An 18,784-nucleotide genomic window follows, 5' to 3' on the forward strand; every position below is an offset into this window, starting at 1 on the left:
AAGCAGCCATTTCTCCAGGGGAACAGATCTCTATAGTCTGGAGATTAATTGCAAAACCAAGAGATCTCCAGGCCTCGCCTGGAGGATGGCAACCTTAGATAATCCAGACTGAAAGCACTGAATTAAAATTTCCTGAGAGGTTTGACATCTCCCCACCCCCACTCAGGGCTGAACAAAGATAGGAGATGTCTTAGTCATTGTATGCTTTAACTTTTAGCAAAGCCTCACACTCCCCACCCATTGTTAAGTGTGAACTCTTAGCACTAGTGAATAGTCTCTGTACTTTCCCTGATTTTATTTGAATTAGATTTTACGGCCCTTTGACCATGCTGTTATTTTTCTTTACATCTCCTACATAAAACGTTTGCTTAGTGAGGAATCACTGCACTTAGTGCACTACACCTGAAGTGGGCACTAGTCCATGAAAGCTCATACTATAATAAAATTGTGTTAATCTTTAAGGTGCTCATTAAAGTCCTATTTATATTTTACAATTTCAGTTTTTTAAAAAGAGCCCAAAAGAGTACAGACACACAAAAAAGAGGACATATCCTCTAAAAAGAGGACATCTGGTAACCCTTGTAATGCATCATACAGTAAAAAGTATACTCTTTCCTGCATAAAATACTACATTTCCCATCAATCAGAGTGATCCGACTTTAATATTATTAAACGCATGCTGGGTGATGTAGTTTCTTTAACAGCCACTGAAGCGCAAGCCCTCACATGATAGTCTGGAGAATGCGGAAAGGAGTGGCAGGCAACAAAAGTGCCTGAAAGAAACACGCTCTGGGGAGGGTAGTGAATGTGTGTCCCTTTCTAAAAGAAGGAAGCAGTGGTTAAGATTTCACTTCACCTAACCGTCTATAAGCCTGTTCCTCTCTAGCTGCGGGATTCGTTTGGCAGGGCTCGGTGCATTTCCTCCACGGCACAGCTGTGTGAAAGTTCGGTTGCCTGCCCAGCAAACATGTGAGCAGTGCTTATTCATCGGGTAGAGGACGCTTGGGATGCATTTATATTTTGGGGTTGGTTTGTTTTGAGAAGTAAGTTCTTCTCCCGGTTAATAGTGATTTTAAAAGCTTCAGCGTGCTGGCTCTCTGAATTCCCGGCAAGAACTGTTATAGGAAGTCAAACGCGGAAGCTACACACCAATTTTTGTCCCTCTTCCTCTAACTTCGGGGCACGCATGGAAGAAAGATGTCCTTTTTTCTGTGGGAAATGATGCTTGTAGACGGAAAGAGGTGTTAAGGTCTGGACTGCTTGAGTTTCGAAGAGGCTTCGTTGAACGCACGGATTTTGCTTCTCTGTAAAGGAAAGTCAGGTGCTTGTTTTCAAGCGTGGCAGAGGATTCTGAAGAACAAGCAGAGCGTGCTTCTGTTAGTCTGCTTGGGTGTTTCAAAATATGGGTCATCACGACCATATGTTTAAAGTTCTAATTATTGGGGATGCCACAGTTGGGAAGACCTCGCTGGTTCAGCGGTATGCGAACGATAGTTTCAACAAGCATTATAAATCCACTGTGGGAGGTGAGTGATTTTTCTGCTTGCACACTAATAAGAGACATATCTGCAATGAATGATCGGTTGTAATGAAATTTTTAAAAATGGTGATTGACTCTAAAGGTTTGCTGTCTTTTGACATACTTTCTGATTGTATGCCTTTTGTTTCCATATACACCAAGCACTGTATTGGGGCTGACTGTCTTGGGCCTTGCATTGTCCTCTTTCATCCTAGAATCCTTGTGGTCTGTGCCATGTATTAAATTTATCAAGTGAAAGTGCACTTTTAGGCTATCTGAACAATTAAGGTAGAGCATAGAGTGATCCTGACAGACAGATAATAAAAAAAATGCCTTGTAGCATCAGGCAACTCCACCATTCTTGGCAAGCATCCTAAGGCTTGGTGGTCCACGAGAAATTGATCAGTGGACCACCAATGGATTCTAATCTATTTTATGTCTACTGCTGTCTGCATTTGTTCTATCTGTAGGTTAAAGTAACGGTGGCAGTCCTGCAACCACATCCTGAGGAATTTCCCTTTCTCCTCATGCCTTCCAGCCTGATGGAGGGTTTTAGTGAACTTGAAATCTCACACAGTTACGTGTCACTTGGCTGGTCCTAGCAAAAGGCATTATGGAGATTGTGAGGTTGTTTTATGCAAAATGTATATTAATATGAGTTGGAGAGGAAGGGTTTAGGCTGCATGTGTCTGTAAAGGGTGTTTGTGGGTAAGGGGAGGGGAATGATCCTTTCTGGTTTCTACATTTTGCAAGTAATCAATTTGAGTGTATTGGTTAGCTACCCTCTCAACAACAGTAGTGTGTGTGATGTAATAAAGACAGGGTGTGAGTAAGAGAGCGCATGCAAGTTTCACAAGGGCAATAATTTCTTGAGTTACTTCCTATATCTTGATGTTATCAGTATTGGTGTTTCTGCATGCAGCAAATACACACAGCATGTGCGATGTTCTAGCCCAACAATGTGGCTTTAGTGATGAGCCCATCCTCTGTGAACAGTGGGTCTCTAGACAAGATCTGAACTTCATGCAGGTTCTGTATCCAGACTCTCCCCCCCGCCGCCGCCTTTTGTTTGTGAACGTTGCTCCCTCTAAGCTGTGGACTCTTGTGAGCAAAAATTCTACTTTGTGAGTTACTGACATTAAACATGTGAGTGAGCAATTTGGCTAGTGCATAAATTAGTTTGCTCTGGAGCCATTCTTCCTGAGCTAAGACAAAAACGTGTGAGCTGGAGGTTTAAAAACTGTGAGCTAGCTTACACTAACTCAGCTTAGAAGGAACACTGTGTGTGAAGTCTATGGTGACGTGACAGCCTCTCTGAGTATGTTTGCTTTAATTGGACCACCACCCTTTTACCAGCTTGGTAGTGGTTAGGAGCATGGACCCTAATCTGGGGAAATGGGGTTTGATTCCCCACTCCTCCACATGCAGCTGCTGCTGTGACCTTGGGTCAGTTACTAGTTCATTCAGAGCTGTTCTCTTGGGAGGAGTTCTTGAAAGAGCTCTCTCAGCCCCACCTACCTTACAGGTGGGAGGGTAGGGGAGGGGGAGAGAAAGGAGATTGTAAGCCACTCTGAGACTCTGAGTGAAGGACGGGGTATAAATGGGATTTTGTTTTCATTACTTGAACTGGATCAATATGTTGTTGGCTATTGCATCATTTACCTCAACTAGAGCCTTTGAAGCAGCCACTATCATTTATGGCAGGAGTGCGACAGGGTATAAATAGGATTTTGTTTTCATTATTTGAACTGGATCAATAAGTTGTTGGCTATTGCATCATTCACCCCAACTACAGCCTGTAAAGCAGCCACTATCATTTATGGCAGGAGTGTCAAACTCATTTGTTATAAGTGCCGGATCTGACATAAATGGGACTTTGTCGGGCCAGGCCATGTGTGTCATAAAATGTAATGACACTTTATAAAGGGCACTGAGAAACACAATTAAAGGTTTTTTAAAACTTAAAATACAAACATGCTTAAAACAGTAACACTCTTGCCATATTTTATTTAACAGTCTTTGATAACTGACACCTTCCAAACTTTCCCCGCTTGCCCTTAAAAGATGCCTACCGAAAATGGAGAAGTGGGGGGATAGTGGGATTTGGCAATACAATTGTTTAAACAAAACATCAAGAAAAATACAAGGATCACAGCAAAAACTAAAACTAAAAATATAAAATGCTCTGAGCCTAGGAAAACATGAAATGGCTGGGTATTGCAGGCAGTGGCTCTCCAGTGTAATGTCCCGCTATGGCTGTGAGTTCCCAGGTTAGGGTACTCAGGCAGCCGTTCTCAGGTCCATGCAGCAGAGACAAGCTGGCTTAAAACGTCAGCTCTTAATTTGCAAGCAGACAACTTCAGCTGGCATTTCCAACACTGGAAACTGAAACTCCACTCCATTGAAATACATTGCAGCTCAAAAAAAGTTGCAAAGAAAATGCAGAATGGATTTTCCATTAAGGTTTCTGGGCCCGGATAGACTACTCTGGGACTGGAATGACAGCCCCCCAAGTGGAATTACATTCCCAGAACACAGCTGCTACTCCCAGGGATTGTCATTCCACTCTGGGGGCTGTCGTTCCAGTCCCAGAGTGGTCTATCTGGGTCCAGAGACCTTAAAGGAAAATCCATGCCACATTTTCTTTGCAACTTTTTTTGTGCTTTAGCCCAGAGGAACTTCCTGCCGGTGAAGAAACCAGTGAAGACAAGGTCCAGCCAACTGGGAAGTTCGGCAGCCCTGGAAGGATGAGGACAGGCAGGGGGAGGGGTGGGTGGGTAGAAAAGAGAGCTGCGGGCCTTCGCGGGGAGGGTGGGATATAAATCCAATAAATTAATTAAAGCCTTGAGCGTGCCACTTCCGGCCCGTGGACCTTAGGTTTGACACCCCTGATTTATGTTACATAGGTACTGATGGAAGATAAGTATTCTAAATTTGCAAGAAATTTTTTGGCAGGTCAGAGTGTTGCTTATTCATAATATAGTGTGTGCTGTGTGCCATTGTCACTTCTGACTTACGGCAACCCTCGGAATTAATGATCTCCAAAATATCCTATCGTTAATAGCCTTGCTCAGGTCTTGCAAACATGGCATCCTTGATTTACTCAATCCCTCTCATGCTGGGTCTTCCTCTTTTCTTTCTGCCATCAGCATTTCCTAGCATTATTGTCTTTTCCAGTGAGTCTTGTCTTTTCAGGATGTGACCGCTACTACAGCCTCAATTTGGTCAAGTTAGCTTCTAGGGAGAGTTCAGGCTTGATTTGATCTGTAACCCACGTATTTGTCTTTGTGGCAGTCCATGGTGTCTGTCAGGGCTTTTTTGTAGAAAAAGCCCAGCAGGAACTCATTAGCATAACAGACCACACCCAACAACAGACACTCATTAGCATATTAGGCCACACCCTTGACAGCACAGCCCATTAGCATATTAGGCCACACCCCCACGTTACCAGAAGTGTGGTCCAGCCACACCCACCTTTTGCTTCTTATTTTGTTTACCTTGTTGTCAAAGCCTGGAGCTTTTTTTGTAGCAGGAACTCCTTTGCATGTTAGGCCACACACCCCTAATGAAGCCAATTCTAATGAGTTTGTGCTGTTGGGTGTGGCCTATTATGCTAATGACTTCCTGCTGGGTGTGGCCAACTCAGGAGCCAGCCGGAACTCCGTTCCTGTGTGTTCCTGCCCAAAAATAGCCCTGGAAGTAGTACATCTCATCTTCCGATACCGCATTTCAATTTTCTTCCTGTCAGCTCTCTTGGAGTGAGAACTAAACCTGTGCAATGATTTTGCTGAACTCCTATTCAGCCCTTTCCTCAGCCATTTTCTTTTTTCCCCTTCCATGGCTGCCCAGTGGACTTTGCTCTGAAGGTGGTGCAGTGGTCAGAGTCTGAGACTGTGAGGCTACAGCTATGGGACATCGCAGGTGAGCTACATGAACTTTCCTGGATTTGTATAGCATTTGAACATGTGCTGTAATTATGTTACTTATTTGTCTTTTCCCTTCAGAAAAGCATAACTCCCAAGTGCTGTTTCTGTTACTCAAAAAAATCTGGTGTGTTTAGCATTTATCCCTGCAAAAATAGGAGCTTTGGAAACCAAAGATTTGCTTAGAACAGAATTGAGCACTTTGGTCAGCAGTAAAGACACGTCAGCTAGAAGATCAGAGCTTATTTTATTATGTTTAGTGATCTGTCGTGTTGTCTGTTTGTACTTCTCTCTGTCTGTCACACCCATGGAACAAACTTGTGAATTTTGGCAAGACAGCCAAATTGAAACTTCCTGGCATTCCCTATTTATGAGTTCATCTGTTACTAATTGGAAGTGGTCTGATGGCATAGCTGATGCATTGGTGATTGTGGTTGTCTTCCTGCCACCTTCACTAACAGGGACACAGTCCTCTCTGACTGGGTTTTCACAGTTCTACCTCTGAGACTGACCCATGTCAGAAGGGATAGGCAATTATTAAGGAAGGATGAACTCCTCTAGTCTTGAATCCCATATAGTTTTGCCAATTGTGAGAGGCATCAGCAAACACTCCACCCTCATGCATTCCTCAAAGCATATTTGACTTAAAGAAAACCTTTGTAGGCGGTGTACTAATGCTCATCCATGATAATAAAAACATTTTGAAAATGGCTTCCTCTTGAGAAAAAAAATTGCTATGTCTTCTTTAAGCTTTTTCAGTCTAAAGGAGTGCAATTTAAAAACTGCTCATAATATATTTGATATAAATTATAAGCAGATGATTTTTATCAGCAAGGAGCTCACCACAACATATAGTCAAGTGTCAAGACTTGCATATCAAGCCCAATATTCAAACTTTGATTCCATCACTTTGAAAAGGGAAGCAGAGGGAATTAGTTCCTCTGCCTGAAAGATTCTGTCAGTTGCTTCTCGATTGCTGGACATATGGCAAATGCCATATTGACATGGTCTGAATCAACAAAAGATACACTCAGCCTATTTGCAAGGCTTGCCGTTCCCATTTTAGCCAGGTAATATAGGTAATATTGTGCCTTGCTATTTTTGTCTGCTTGTGTTCTCTTAAATAAACTGGCTTGTTCTTCCAAAAGAAAAACTTTTTTTGACATGTGCCATCAAGAAAGGGGGGAATCTTAAATTGGCATACAAATTATAGTTTATGTACAATAATAAAACCTTTTTGTATATAAACTTTTTTAGGGGGGTCATCTTACATTCAGGGTTGTCTCCCTTTTGGGTAAATGCAGTACCTTTAGCAAAGGGAATTTAGATCTCATGTTGGGACAGATAGGTGTGGGTCCCAGGCCTTAAAATTGTTCATTCCATCAAGTTGTGTTTATTTTGGCATGTCTGCATTGGTCCTAACAAATTTGGTGGTGGCAGTTGTTAAACATATGTCCTTGGTGTGAGTATTTTAGTGCTGTGCAAATACAGTTGGGCTGGGAAATGAAAATAAGGAAAGAGGGGAGAGAAAATACTCATCTGTATCACATAAATTTTGTGAACTTGCTTACTGTGTTCTATCTGTAGTGCAGCTTATGCAATCTTCAGTGTAAATCCTGGAAATGTCCATTCTTGGAACACCCTGGAGATGGCTACAGGTAATGGGTGGTGCAGTTAAAGCTTATTAAGGCTACATATGTTACTTACCTTATTGCATACCCAAACCTTTGTTTGCTGGTTAAACCTTTATGATTTCCACTGCCAAAGAGAGAATCTACTTGACTTATTTCTTCAGCAATTGGGAATCACAGTAGTGAGAACAGCAAGCGAAAACTTTGGCTATGGGAAGATTTCTCTTCCTCTCATCCACATCTCTCTTGCTGCTCAGTGAGGATGACTGATACTCACCCATATTCAAAGTGACTTTCAGACGATGAGTCTGGCTTCCCTAGCAAAGCACCAGTAGTGCTCAGGGAGGCATATGCAGCTTTCTGAACCAGAAGACAGAGTACCAGCCCCTCTCAGGTGGACCAGTTCAGAAAATCTCCAATATGTGTGTTAATGCTTATGTTTGGAGTGAGCAGAGCAATGGTAGTGACAAGATTTATTTCTGCTATATTTCACCTTTGATTATTTATTTAGGTATTCATACCCTGCTTTACTCTCACATATGACCCAAAGCAATTTCCAGTATTGTTATCCCCTCCTCCATTTTATCTTCCTAACAAACCTGTGAGGTAGGCTAGGCTGAGAATGTGCAGCTGGCCCAAAGTCACCCAGCAAGTTTCCATGGCAGAGTGGGGGTATCAAGGAGTCCACAGCTGAACCCAGTGGGTCCCACGGGGCTGTTGGACACAAGTAACCAGACCTCTATTAAAAAAAAAAAAGATTATAAGATTTTATTTAACTTCTGTCAAAATAAAGGATTACGCTACAGACAACACATTGCTCTAAAATCGTGCAGCAGAAAAACAAGAAAGCTAGCTCAACTATCTAACACTTTTCAGGATTTAGGTTAGATGGCACAAACCTTAAATTCCAAAGTCAAAGGCCAAAGCTCAGGCCTTCTCTATGTGGCTAGCAATTGCAATTCAAGCATTATCATAGTTCAGGACTCTGGTCCCATAGAATCTAAGCTAGTCTTTCTTCTTCAGGGCCTCAATTCAGTTATAGTTTTGGGCCCAGAAACCTCAGGTGCTGATGACATCGAATCAGGACACGTTCTCAGGAGAAGCCTCTAGAAGATTACCTCACCACCCCGACCCTCCTCCTTGCATCCTACGGGCATGTGTTCTCATGAGAAGCTAATTACAACACTTCCATCTTTTGGCCTTGAAACCGATAAGGCCGAGAGACCAATTAGTAACACCTGCAGGATGGACAAGACCCATTACTGTTCATATTAACCCTTGAGGGGGAGGCCAGGGGGTGCTTTGCCTCACAGGGGGTTTCAACCTGAGTCTCCCAGAGTCTGGTCTGTCACTCTAACCACTACACCATGCTGGCTTTATCACAGGCAGTTCAAATGTTAAGGCTTGAAGCATACTATGAGTCCATTTTAGGCCATCCTGCTTCCTCCTTTTTCTTCATTTCACTTGCTACCAGGCAGCAAATAGGAGTGAATCCATTGGCATTATAAGGCTGTGTTTTATCTTCTCTTGGTTCTCATTTCTGTATTTGTGGAGGTCATGAAGACTAACTGTTAATTATGTGGGCCACTAGGGACAGAGTTTGAGAAGATAACAATTAAACCTCCACTTTCCACTTCCAGGTCAAGAGCGCTTCACGTCCATGACTCGGCTGTACTACAGAGAGGCGTCAGCCTGCATTATCATGTTTGATGTCACCAGCATTAGCACCTTCACCAGCTGCCAGAAATGGAAGCAGGATTTGGACAGCAAGCTGAAGCTGCCAGATGGAAGCCCTGTCCCTTGCTTGCTGCTGGCTAATAAAGTGAGGGAGTGCAGACTGGAGAGGTCCAACCTTTCCGCTAGGCAACTCTAGGTGGCTAACTAGGGCAACTGAGGGTGGAGGACAGGGAAATATGCAACCGTGCTGTTGCTCCAGCAGCAAATGGAACGGATTTAGCTTTCCTAACATCTCTTTTGTGCATTTAGTTTTTGCTGCTCAGAAATGGAGAAGGGACAAAGAGGAGATGGTGGCCCCAGTTCACTAAACAAGCAGTTGATTTCCATGGCCAAGAAACTCGTTTTGATGTTTTGTGAGAAGCAGCAGCATTGTTGCATCTTCTAGGAGTTATTGGGAGACACAGAGTTTGTTGGCAGGGGTAGCCAATAGGAAAAGGTGGGGGGATGAGAAAAAGAGAGTCTGTTGCAAAGGCAAGGCAAGGAAACAACTTATAAAAGATGGCTTATGATTGCTTAGTCTGGTTCCTCCATTTTAGCCCATAGGAAAAGGTGGGGGGTTAGGGTGAACATTTTCTCTATACATTCTTCCCTTCCTTTCCTCATGTTGTCCTGAAGCATCAAGTAGTACCATGCCTAGTGGCATGATGTTGAGAAGATGGATTTACATCTTGTTCCAAAGTAATTGCTTTACTGTAACCCTTTGGGAAGACTTGATAAACAGGCTTGTGCTGAAGGTTTGATTCTATGTTAGGTTGAAAAGGAGCTTTCCCGCTTGACCTGACTGGTTGACAGTCTGGGGCAAGCTTGCTGGCTTGACTCACTGGCTTAGGTCGTCTAGCAGTATTTGTGTGGAAGGTCACTTGTTGGCAGTGTCCCTGATCTCTTCTTGTGGCTGGCTCTCATCCAGACTGCACAGGATGACCTGTCAGCACAGATAGGTAGGCTCTCTGGCTTTTGGGAAATCATAGTATTGAATGCCATGCTGTAGCATGCTGGGGTTGAATAGGAAGGCTGTTCAAATCCAGCTGTTCACAGGTTCAGCCAAGGTTACTTGAGCTGGTCTTGTCACCTTCACATTGCTGTTGTGAGCATGCAAAGGGATAATGCCCATCTGTGCCAGCCTGGAGATCCTTGGAAAGATGCAAATGTGTCCATAGTATATGGTCTGCTGAGCTAGTAGGTAAACACTGTGTGCCCCTTTTCAAACTGCCTTTGTATTCTGTTTTAGTAACTGGTTGCTAATGGATCTTTTATGTCATTTCTTACAGACCCATTTTAGTAACGGCCTGCTAGCAGAATTTATGTACCTGTTCATACAAACCCACTCGCATCATGTTACCAAAGTGAGGTTGAGCCGCTTTAGAGGGAAACTGCTTTCTTCCATTTTCAACATCTTTGTTTTGCTCCTGAATCTCTATGGTGTGCTGTCCATAGTGCTTCCTACGATGCCGCTTTTTTCCCTGCACGATTTTCCACAGACTTTTTTTTAATGTTCTAGGTTAAGCGCTATAGTGCTAAACCTATAGCAGCACTATTGAGATGCACTGATTCCATTGAGTCAATGGAGTCAAGGCATCTCAATGGTGCTGCTATAGCACTGAAGTCCTATGTTGGTTTAATGCTATAGCACTCAATTTAGAATGTTAATTTTTTTTTAAAAACACACCACAGAATATTATACAGCAAAAAGGGTGTGTATGTGGGGGAAAGCAGTACTGTTTGAAATGACCACAGTGCTTTCGAGGTGGCTCATTTATGGAAGGAAATTCGCTGTATGAAAATCCCATCCCTGTATTACTTTACTTGAAATCAGGCCAACAATGAATAACATCCGGTTTAGAAAAGGGCCTATGTATGTTACATAAAAGGGCCAGGCATAAAGTGAAAGGAAGGGGACAGAGAAATAGAGAAGCTTGGCCTCCTTCCAGCCTGCACCCCATCTCAAAGGTGGCAGTCAGTGGGCCTAGGTTTAAAGACCCCTCTCTGTCACTGGTGCTGTGCAATGCCAGGTCCATAAATAATAAGACCTCAGTTCTTAGGGACTTTTTGCAGGCACAAAATGCAGGCTTGGCTTGCATGACGGAGACCTGGGTATGAGACAGCGAGACCGTAGCACTCTCCCAAGTGGTTCCTCCTGGATTCTCCATCCTCCACCAGTTGCGGACTATGGGGCGGGGGGGGGGGGGGGGGGGTGGCTGTGTTCATCCGGGAGGCTTACTCCTTCAGGGTGCTCCCGCCATTGAGGCTCACAGGCATAGAGTGTGCCGGCTTTGTGTGGGAAGTTGGGGAGAGTTTGGCTATCTGGTTAGTGTACCGTCCGCCCAACACACCAACCGATAGCCTGTCATCCCTGGTAGAGGCCGTGTCGGGCTGGGCATTGGAGCACTCTGGACTGATAGTCCTGGGTGACTTCAGTGTCCATGCTGATGATGCGGCCTCTTCTCAGGTGGTGGACCTGGTGTTGTCCATGGCTGCATTAGGACTCTCCCAATATGTTACAGCCCCCACTCACCGAGCCGATCACATGCTTGAACTGATCTTTGCGATGGAGGTTACAGTGGACCAGATTACTACTATGGCAGTACCATGGTCGAACCACCATGCCCTGAAGGCCCGCGTGAACGTTGCACCCCGACCCTGTTTGAACGGTGAGCGTATTTTAGCTCGCCCGCGGAGCCAAATGGACCCTTAGCAGCTTCAGATGGCCCTGCGGGAACCTATGCCCCCTGACGGCTCACTAGATGAGCTAGTCAAGGATTGGCATGTCCCACTCTCGGCAGCCATCGACAAAATCACTCCCCAACACCCTCTGCACCCTCGCTCTAAGCAGGCTCCTTGGTTTACCCAGGAGCTGCGGCTGATGAAACGAGGGCTCCGACGACTAGAGAGATGGTGATGGCGTGCCCACAATGAAGTAACAAGAGCATCTTATAGGATGTTTATGAAAGCCTATGAGATGGCGGTCAAGGCCGCAAAGAGAGAGTGCTACACGGCCACGGTTGCGTCTGCTAGCTCATGCCCGGCACAATTGTTTAGAATTATTTGGTCATTAACAGATCTGCCACAGGGCAGACCAAATGTTAGGGAACTGGATATTGGCTGCGAGGCTTTTGTGAGCTATTTTGCAGATAAAGTCTTGTCCCTGGTCCATCACCTCATGGACGCTGGGATTCAGGGGCGTGCCTTGCAATGGTGCGTCTCCTTTCTCCAAGGTCGGGGACAGAGAGTGGCGCTAGGGGAGCAGACGTCCCAGAGGTACCCACTGGTCTGCGGGGTTCCCCAAGGGGCAGTGCTGTTCCCAATGTTATTTAACATCTATATGCGCCCTCTCGCCCAGATTGCCCGGAGGTATAGGCTAGGGTGTAACCAATACGCAGATGACACCCAGCTATATCTGTTGTTGGGTGGCCAGTCCGGCTCGACCCCAGATGACCTGGATCGGGCACTTCAGGACATGGTGGGCGGTCTTAGACTGAGCTGATTGAAATTAAATCTGACAAAGACAGAGGTCCTGTGCCTGAGTCAGAGCAGGTTAGGGGTAGGGATCCCACTACCGACCTTCAATGGGGTGCCATTGGTGCCAGCACCGAGGGTCAGGAGTTTGGGAATGCTCCTGGATGCCGCCTTAACAATGGAGGCCAGGTAGCAGCCACTGCCAAGGCAGCCTTTTATCATCTACACCTCATTAGTCAGTTGGTTCCCTTCCTCGAATGCAATGACCTGGCAACTGCTATCCATACTATGGTCACCTCGAGATTGGACTACTGCAATGCTCTCTACATGGGGCTGCGCTTGTCCCAAATCCAGAAGCTGCAGCTAGTGCAGAATGCGGCAGCCAGGCTGTTGATGGGTCTCTCCATTCGAGAGCACATCCGGCTTGGCTGCCAATAGCATACTGGATTTGCTTCAAGGTGCTGGTTTTGACCTTTAAAGCCCTATATGGCCGGGGGCCGCCTTTCCCCACATGCTCCCTCAGAGAGCACTGAGGTCGGGGACCCAAAACCGCCTGACTTTCCCCGGTCTAAAAGATGCCACATTGGCCACCACCAAATCTAGGGCCTTCTCAGTGGTGGCTCCACACTGGTGGAACGAGCTCCCTGAGGACCTGTAAAATGGAGCTCTTCCACCAGAAGAAGAAGGATTGGATTTATACCCCGCCCTTCACTACCCAAAGGTGTCTCAGAGCGGCTTACAAACTCCTTTCCCTTCCTCTCCCCACAACAGACACCCTGTGAGGTAGGTGGGGCTGAGAGAGCTCTTGACAGAAACTGCTCTTTTTTCAAGAACAGCTCTTATCAGAACTACGGCTTGCCCAAGGTCATCCAGCCAGGTGCAAGTGGAGGAGTGGGGAATCAAACCCAGTTCTCCCAGATTAGAGTCTGCGCACTTAACCACTACACCAAACTGGATCTCAAACCAGGCCTTTGATTAGGAGCCGCCACCGATGAACAAGCTATTGACAACATCTATTACGGCCCGCATGTTACTGACTCTTTACTTGGATACTGGTCTAGTCATACTGGACCATCTTACAACAATTGCCATCTGCACTTTACCATTTGTACTTAATCTGAACTTTATATATTATTGTTGGAATTTTATCGGTGTTTTATTGTAATTTTATCTCACTGTAAGCTGCCTTGAGCCTGCTTGCCAGGCAAGGTGGGATATAAGTCGAAATAAATAAATACATAATAGGAATACACAACCATACCATTTTCAATATTTGATTATACATTTAAAAGTTTGCTTTAAAAAAGATGAAAAAAGTTTGCTAAGCGACTCTTATTATGTAATGGTTATTAAAATGACACCATCTTTTGCTGCTTGCTGTCTGTTGTGGCAGATGAGCTCACAGTTTGAAGCTTGATACGTTTAAAGGATATAGCACCAAAAAGAAAGCAGGGTCCGCTCCAGGTTTTAAGCAAGCAAGATCACTTCTTGTGTTCCCCTTCCCCAACTAAATGCACCATTGTTGCCTCAGTGACTTGATCGGTGCCTGCTTTATTCAGATAGGCAGCTTGTTGGTGCTGCCCCTGCCACTCAGCCAGTAAGTGAGTGAGAAAGGCTTCTAGGTGGAGCAGCAGGAGTGGCCGTACCTCCACCTAGGTGCTAGCTCCTTTTTCCTGTGTGTGGGCAATCAGTGACAGCAAAGAGCCTCTTCTTCTGGATGGTGGATGAACATTTGTTGCCCCCCCCCCCCATCCAGGGCAACTTCTTTATCTGAGGGGTGGAACTGTTGCTCCCAATTTCAGTAGCAGCAAGAATGAGCAAGCACTGATGGCCCCCTAGGTTCAGCAGCAGCCCTCCCAAAAAGTAGGGGGTAAGTAGCAGTGCTCCCTGCTCATAGCAACATTTGTTGCATGCTCACTTGTCTGGGTGAGCAAGTCAGTGATTGGCAGCAGCAGCAGCCTGCTTCTAACCTGAGGGAGAAGGGAGGTAACCAGTTGCTTGCTTTCTTCCTTGTTTGAGCTACAGGGCCAAGGACAATGTGTGCTCCTAGCAGAGCCAATCCTTCCACTGCTGTACAGCAAAAAGGGGCAGATACCCATTTGTTATAGTGGTGCCACAGGGGGCCAATAGGTTGGCAGGGCCTCTTGGGATTTGGTGGTTGCCTGCCAGTGCTAACCCCAGTTATCAGTAGGGGTGTCTGTGGCATTTTGCAGCCCCTGGACCAGTTCAGCTGGAGGGAAGATCTGTTTGTTTTGTAACTATTGCATGCTGTTCCTGCCCTGTAATGAGTTTATGGCTGAGATCTGTGTTGGGGATCCCTAGCTCATTGCTCATATTCTTAGCCAGCATGGTATTCCAACAGATTTGAAAGGTGGATTACAATTCCTATTCCTTAATCTAGTGGAGATAAACCAGGCTCAACTCCGCTGGTTGGGCCCCGAATGCTGGGCAAATTTACTTCATATTTTGAAGGTTTTAATTTTTTTTAAGGCTGCCTTCAGGCTCCTGGGTTTCCAGCTGGGCATTGTAGCGGCATGAAGTGTCCTGCAAATCCTTTCTTAGTTTCTTTAGAAACAAAGAAAGAAATTAGTCCCAGAGAAGAGGGTTCTTTTAATGGTTTGCATCGCCTGGTGCAAATATATGCTATTTTGAAGTTCCGCTTGATGAGGGTTATCTGTCTGCTTCAACATAATTGGCTCTTATTAGGAGAATGGCAAAGGAGGGAGAGGGAATGATGCCCCTTCCGTTTCCTTTTCAGAATGAGGGGGAGGCACTTTATAGCGGCATTTTAACATAATTATGCCATGAAAACTCGAGCAGAGTGTAAGTGGCAAGTCCCTGTATATTGCAAGTTTGGGTTTTAGGAAGTAAATGCCTATATGATACGAAGATGTGACAGCAAAACATCTAGTGAAATAAGTTTTTAATCAACAAACATGGCTTAAAAGGCCCCCCCCCCAAAGATTGTTAAATATCTATAGCTACATTGATTTTAGTTCCCCTCATGAAACCAGCTGTCTTTGGCATGTGTGGTAATTTTCTGCCCTGTTGTTTACTGCCCTACTGTTTTGCTGAGCCAAACCAGTCTATTTAGTTTTGTTTTAGCTTTTGTTATTATGGAAAAAGGCCTTAGTTTTTTATGCAGTTCTTCAAAATTTAGTCTTTTTTGTTCAAGCCCTCTAAAGTAATAACTGCTCAGACTGTGAGCTGTGCAAAAACCTCAAAGGGCTGATCTTGCTTTAAAATCCCCAGGGAATTGTTTGGTACCTGGACTAGTTCAAGGAAGCCCCCAAACCCCTGGGAGTAAGAGAGCTATGCAGTCCCTGAGCTTGCATGACCAGTATTGGGGAATCAGCTGCACTAAAACTAAGGCAACATCCTTTGAAAGGCCTCCCCCTCAAGCCATGCGACTGCAGGGAAGGGTGGGCTATGATCATCATCCCCAAGATTCTTCCTGAAAACATGGCATTCTCTGATGTCTTGGAGGAGGTAGAGATCTCCACGTGGGTGCAGGCCCTTTTCCTAACCCAAAGGACTAAAATTGAGACACTGAATTGGAAATGAAGAACATTATCCAACTCTGCCTTGACCTCAGTGAGAGTCCTTTCGCACTGTGAAAACTTGGCTGTAGATTGGGGCTGCATGTTCTGACCTACCACTTAACCTTGCCAGTTTAAGCTGCAGCTGCTTTGTCTTAGAATGTGAGGGGTGTTGTTTTGCTGTATGTAGACTTGTGACTGTGACAGGAAAAAGACATGTTCTTGCTTGTTAGCAATTTTAAAGGGAAGTTGAACATTCCTGAATTTTCTTTTCCAGTGTGACCTTTCTCCATGGGCTGTGACCAGAGAAGAAATTGATCACTTCAGTAAAGAGAATGCTTTTACTGGCTGGACTGAAACATCTGTCAAGGAAAACAAAAATGTAAATGAATCTATGAGGTAGGAAAACGGGATTTGAAAGAATATTCTTTCGGCCACTGAGAAGTCCCTACTGACATGTAACAAAGCCTGTACCTATTTGTCAGGGGATATTTTAACTCTAATGTGATGATGGCCTGGGGTTAGAGTAAGACTAATAATTACAGCATCAGAGTGATGCTTTGTAGTGAGATGGCTGCCTCTGAGGTAATGACCATGGTTTAGGATGTAACAGTGGCTCTAGAAATTTGAGCTACGAAGAGTAGTGACTGTAGATGAAGTCTGGAACAAACTTACATCCCTTGTAGTTCAGAGAATGCGAGTGTAATTTTGTTCAGTTTGTTCAGTTTACTCTGGGGGCCATGTTAGCTTTGTGAGAACAGCTGTCTTTAAATTTTTATTTGGGACTTGGTATGAGGAGCACATTTCAGTATAGCTGGAGCAGATGACCTCTCAGATCCTTGCTGCTTAAACATTAGTCAGTAAAGTGATTTAGTAGGCCACACTAGGCATTTAAAGCAAAAGCCAGCCATTGAGCACATGTGGAAAATTAATGAGAGACATAAAAGAAACTGGTTAGTAGCAGGGAGGATTGAGAAGGTGAAGCTGCAGAGCCGATGGCAATTTTCAGGGAATAAACTACCTCTACTACCAAGATGCTCCTAGTTTTAAACTTCTGGTTGAAAAAGTGCAGCATAAATGGTGCTGGAGCTCCATAATTATACAGTTAGAGGTCTGAAGATACTCCCCTCCATTTTGGAGAGGCTAAAGTGTCTTTGTTGGTATCAAATGAATGCTTGCAATTCTTATACTGTAACTGAAATCTGTTGCTTCCTAGAGTCCTTATTGAGAAGATGATGACTATGTCATTGAATGATGGAGAGTCCTCTGTTCCAGGCCATGGAGACTACATTAACCTGAAGGATGCAACCACACCCAACTGGGGATGCTGCTAGCTACACACTCAGCAGCAACAGATCAGGAGACAAAAACAGCAACAGATCAGGAGACAATGGTGTCTTTCAGACACATATTGACTTGCTAAGAGTGGTAGTGCATAATTTCCTGGCATTGCTGCGAACCAACAGCAGGGAAGAGAGTTGTTCAATCTAGCAGGGTGATGGAAACCACTTTTTTAAATGCTGGGAGCCACACAGTGTTGACTTTACCATTCTTCACTAAAGCTTGGATTGTCTCTGGAATGAAGAATCCTATTCACTGTAACCCACTGCAGGTCAGGGAAAGTCTCCACCTTACTTGAACAAAGGTATAGGAAAAGTGGCAATAGAACCTTAAATAGCTAGGAAAGGGAAGCCAAAGCAACCTGGTTGTGCCTGTCTCATGTGTATGGCTCTGTCTGTCTTTGCTCTCCCTTTGGAACAGATTGCCTTTAATGTCTCATCTGTGGAAACATGCTTTGGACTGTAATTATCCTTTTTTCTGGCAGAGCTGCAGAATGGTCTTACAGCAACTCTTGTTGTGGTGAAGTGCTTGTCTTGAGAAGCTCATTGCTGCTTTTGTGTAATTTGGAAAACAACAGCATTTAAGTAGAAGAAAAATTACAATGAACTCGGTGGCCTTTTTTGTCCCTGTTTTTATGTGGGACACACAATTGTTAAAGTCCTTTTGTGACCTGACGTCATTTTATTAGAGCAGCTAGCAATGAATTGAGGCAGAAGCTGTTAATGGTTTTGCATTGATGCCTTATTAGTGTACCAGCAATATTCTTTGTTTTTATTGTCCTTTCCCTTCTAGGATCTCACTTGCCTTTTCAGATTCTGATGAATTACTTCCCCCTGGCTATCCTATTGTGGTGGGTATAAACAGCTACAGCTGTCTGAAAGCCCACCGACTGGTTTTTGTGATCCGAGGAGACAAACACAGATGGGTTGCAGCAGGACAAAAAATGAGAGTTAAATTTTCACCATGCCTTTTTGGTACCTGATAATTCCCTTACCTTTTAAAATAATTAATTATAGGTGATATTTATTGTATACAATTATAACTTTAAAGATTTTTATTGGCCAATTTAATAATTTGGGAAGGCTGAAGTTAAAAAAAGTTAAGGTGTATTGAAATGTGTGTGAGTGAATGTTTAGTCTTCCTTTAAGAACAGATAAGAGGGAACATGTTTATTCATCCACTGCATATTTTTATCAATTTGTATCCAGAGTTTGGATAATTAATGAACTATATTGACTGTTGAAAAGCTGGTATGTCTAGGCCTTAACACATTTTTCTGGTGTTATTTGCACATTGTCTCTCATAAAATATTTCAGCAAAGATTAGACCCTCGGTCCTAGTTGAGTAGTATGCCAGGTATAATTGGAAGATACATTTTCAACCCTGGGATTGTCACAGCATCCTCCTCCATTGCAGAGTGTGTTCTTCTGGTGCTAGGCACTTTTAGCCAGCATCTTGCTCCTAGCAGGAAGTGCCAGTGGAATGTGTTGTGCAATGGAGCACTGCTCCACAATGGAGGACAGCAGTTCAGAAATAGAAGAATGGGCCCTGAAGCATAATCATTTTCTGAATGTTCTGGTTAAAGTGCTCTTTATTAGTCTGTTGGACTTAACCTGTAATGCCCATTGTGTAAAGACTATT

General features: G+C 44.3%; 1 protein-coding gene across 1 annotated transcript; it reads left to right on the forward strand.

Moving 5' to 3' along the window:
* The first annotated feature begins 820 nt into the window (after positions 1 to 820).
* On the forward strand, positions 821 to 18,127 carry RAB29 (RAB29, member RAS oncogene family). Its single transcript, XM_015417023.1, has 5 exons — positions 821 to 1,526; positions 5,369 to 5,440; positions 8,714 to 8,895; positions 16,080 to 16,201; positions 17,019 to 18,127. The coding sequence occupies exons 1-5, from the start codon at positions 1,403 to 1,405 to the stop codon at positions 17,134 to 17,136; spliced, it is 618 nt and encodes a 205-aa protein (XP_015272509.1). The 5' UTR covers positions 821 to 1,402; the 3' UTR covers positions 17,137 to 18,127.
* Positions 18,128 to 18,784: the final 657 nt, after the last annotated feature.

This window comes from Gekko japonicus, unplaced genomic scaffold (assembly GCF_001447785.1).
Source record: "Gekko japonicus isolate JY-2015 unplaced genomic scaffold, Gekko_japonicus_V1.1 scaffold522, whole genome shotgun sequence".
In the NCBI taxonomy this organism is placed as follows: Eukaryota; Metazoa; Chordata; class Lepidosauria; order Squamata; family Gekkonidae; genus Gekko; species Gekko japonicus.

Coding starts and splice junctions, on each gene's coding strand:
- RAB29 (XM_015417023.1), top strand. CDS start 1,403: ATGGGTCATCACGACCATATGTTTAAAGTTCTAATTATTGGGGATGCC. Junction 8,896..16,079: donor GCTTGCTGCTGGCTAATAAA/GTGAGGGAGTGC, acceptor TTTCTTTTCCAG/TGTGACCTTTCTCCATGGGC. Junction 16,202..17,018: donor AATGTAAATGAATCTATGAG/GTAGGAAAACGG, acceptor GTTGCTTCCTAG/AGTCCTTATTGAGAAGATGA.